This window comes from Nestor notabilis, unplaced genomic scaffold (genome assembly GCF_000696875.1).
Source record: "Nestor notabilis isolate BGI_N333 unplaced genomic scaffold, ASM69687v1 scaffold14421, whole genome shotgun sequence".
In the NCBI taxonomy this organism is placed as follows: Eukaryota; Metazoa; Chordata; class Aves; order Psittaciformes; family Psittacidae; genus Nestor; species Nestor notabilis.
The window spans coordinates 34,612-36,115 of record NW_009915408.1 but is presented as its reverse complement, the minus strand read 5'-3'; the positions used below and the strand labels follow the sequence as shown (position 1 = coordinate 36,115).

Below are 1,504 nucleotides of genomic sequence, written 5' to 3'. Positions count from 1 at the left end.
GCAATAACAAATGACTGAGAAGTCAGCATGAAGTGCCGAGGACTCGTTCCCCCAGCCAAAGGTTAAGGAACCTGCTGCAAGTTCAGTGTGGCTCTCCTAGGAGCCATGGCAGACTGCAGCAGCATCTCACCGTGCTGTGCCAACAGGACAGCAGGAGGACAGGCTCGCCCATGTCACCTTGCACACTCAGAAGGGGCTCAGCTGGGCTCCTGCTCCTTGCTGGCATTTTCTTCCTCACTTTCCACAGCAAACACCCTGCCCCTGCTGCTCGCCTGCCTACCCAGCACCTCAAGCAGAAGCATCTCCTTGTGTCCCAGCATGCATTCAGCAAGCAGGTTGGCACAGCTCCCCAGCCCAGGCTGGCTGTGCTGGCAAGGGCCCCAGCCCTCCCTCCCCGAGCAAGCAGAGCACTCAAGGGCAGAGCAAGGCTGCCCAGGTCCCCCTGCACACTCACCATATGTAGTTATCATTTTACTTGTTTCTCGGAACAGCAGGATGCCATTGGGTGAGGACACATCAAACTGCAGCCGTTGGGATCTAATGGAAAAACAGGGAATAAATTGGAGCTTAAACACAGCTGGGAGTAAACCCAAAGCTAGCACTGGAGCACCTTCACGTGCTTGCTGTCTGCTGGGGCACTGTCCTCCCAGGGATGCTCCCCCAGAGTGCAACAAGGACTTCTGACAAGGGCCCTTGCCACAGGACAAGGGGAATGGCTTTAACCTGCGAGAGGGGAGATTGAGATGAGCTCTTGGGCAGCAGCTCTTCCCTGTGAGGGTGCTGAGGCGCTGGCACAGGGTGCCCAGAGAAGCTGTGGCTGCCCCATCCCTGGCAGTGTTCAAGGCCAGGTTGGACACAGGGGCTTGGAGCAACCTGCTCTAGTGGAAGGTGTCCCTGCCCGGGGCAGGGGTTGGAACTAGATGAGCTTTAGCATCCCTTTCAACAGAACCATTCCAGGATTCCACGATTATATGAAAATGCCCTGGTCTGGGAGAGAGTCCTGCTGCTCATTACCAAAGCCACACAGGACACAGGCACTGAGGGACAGAGCAGCCCTGCTGTCACAGAAGAAAGGGCCTGTATTTCACAGACATTAGGAATATTCCGAGCTGGAGGCTGGAATCCTGGCTTGGCAACAGTCACTTGGCTACTGTACACAAAAACACCCAACATCTTGGAAGCAGCATTGTAGGGCAGGCTGACTAGCTCCTATTCATAACACAACCAAGAATTCAGAGCTTGGCATTTTATCCCCTGCAGTGACCAGATCTTACAGCTGAAGTTCAGCGCGTTGTACGGTTCACTTCCGAGACAAACGAGCGGATAGATTCCCATAGGATTGTCCTACTGCAAAGACGCCGCTGGCTTGGGGCAAAGAGTCTCCCAGGATAGACCCTCAAAACCTCCCGACTGTGCCTGAGCCTTGCGCCCCTTCCTGTGGCTGTGAGAGCAGCCCCCTCCTCCTGGGCTGCACGCTGCCGGCTGTTTGCCCGAGGCACCGCTT

General features: G+C 55.9%; 1 protein-coding gene across 1 annotated transcript in view; it reads right to left on the bottom strand.

The window, feature by feature from the left end:
* Window positions 1–1,504, bottom strand: part of XPO7 (exportin 7) — a 29,589-nt gene that overhangs the window by 4,103 nt on the left and 23,982 nt on the right. The window contains exon 21 of the mRNA XM_010024131.1: window positions 455–537. Within this exon, the coding sequence (XP_010022433.1) occupies window positions 455–537 (83 nt within the window). The remainder of the gene's footprint in view (window positions 1–454; window positions 538–1,504) is intronic.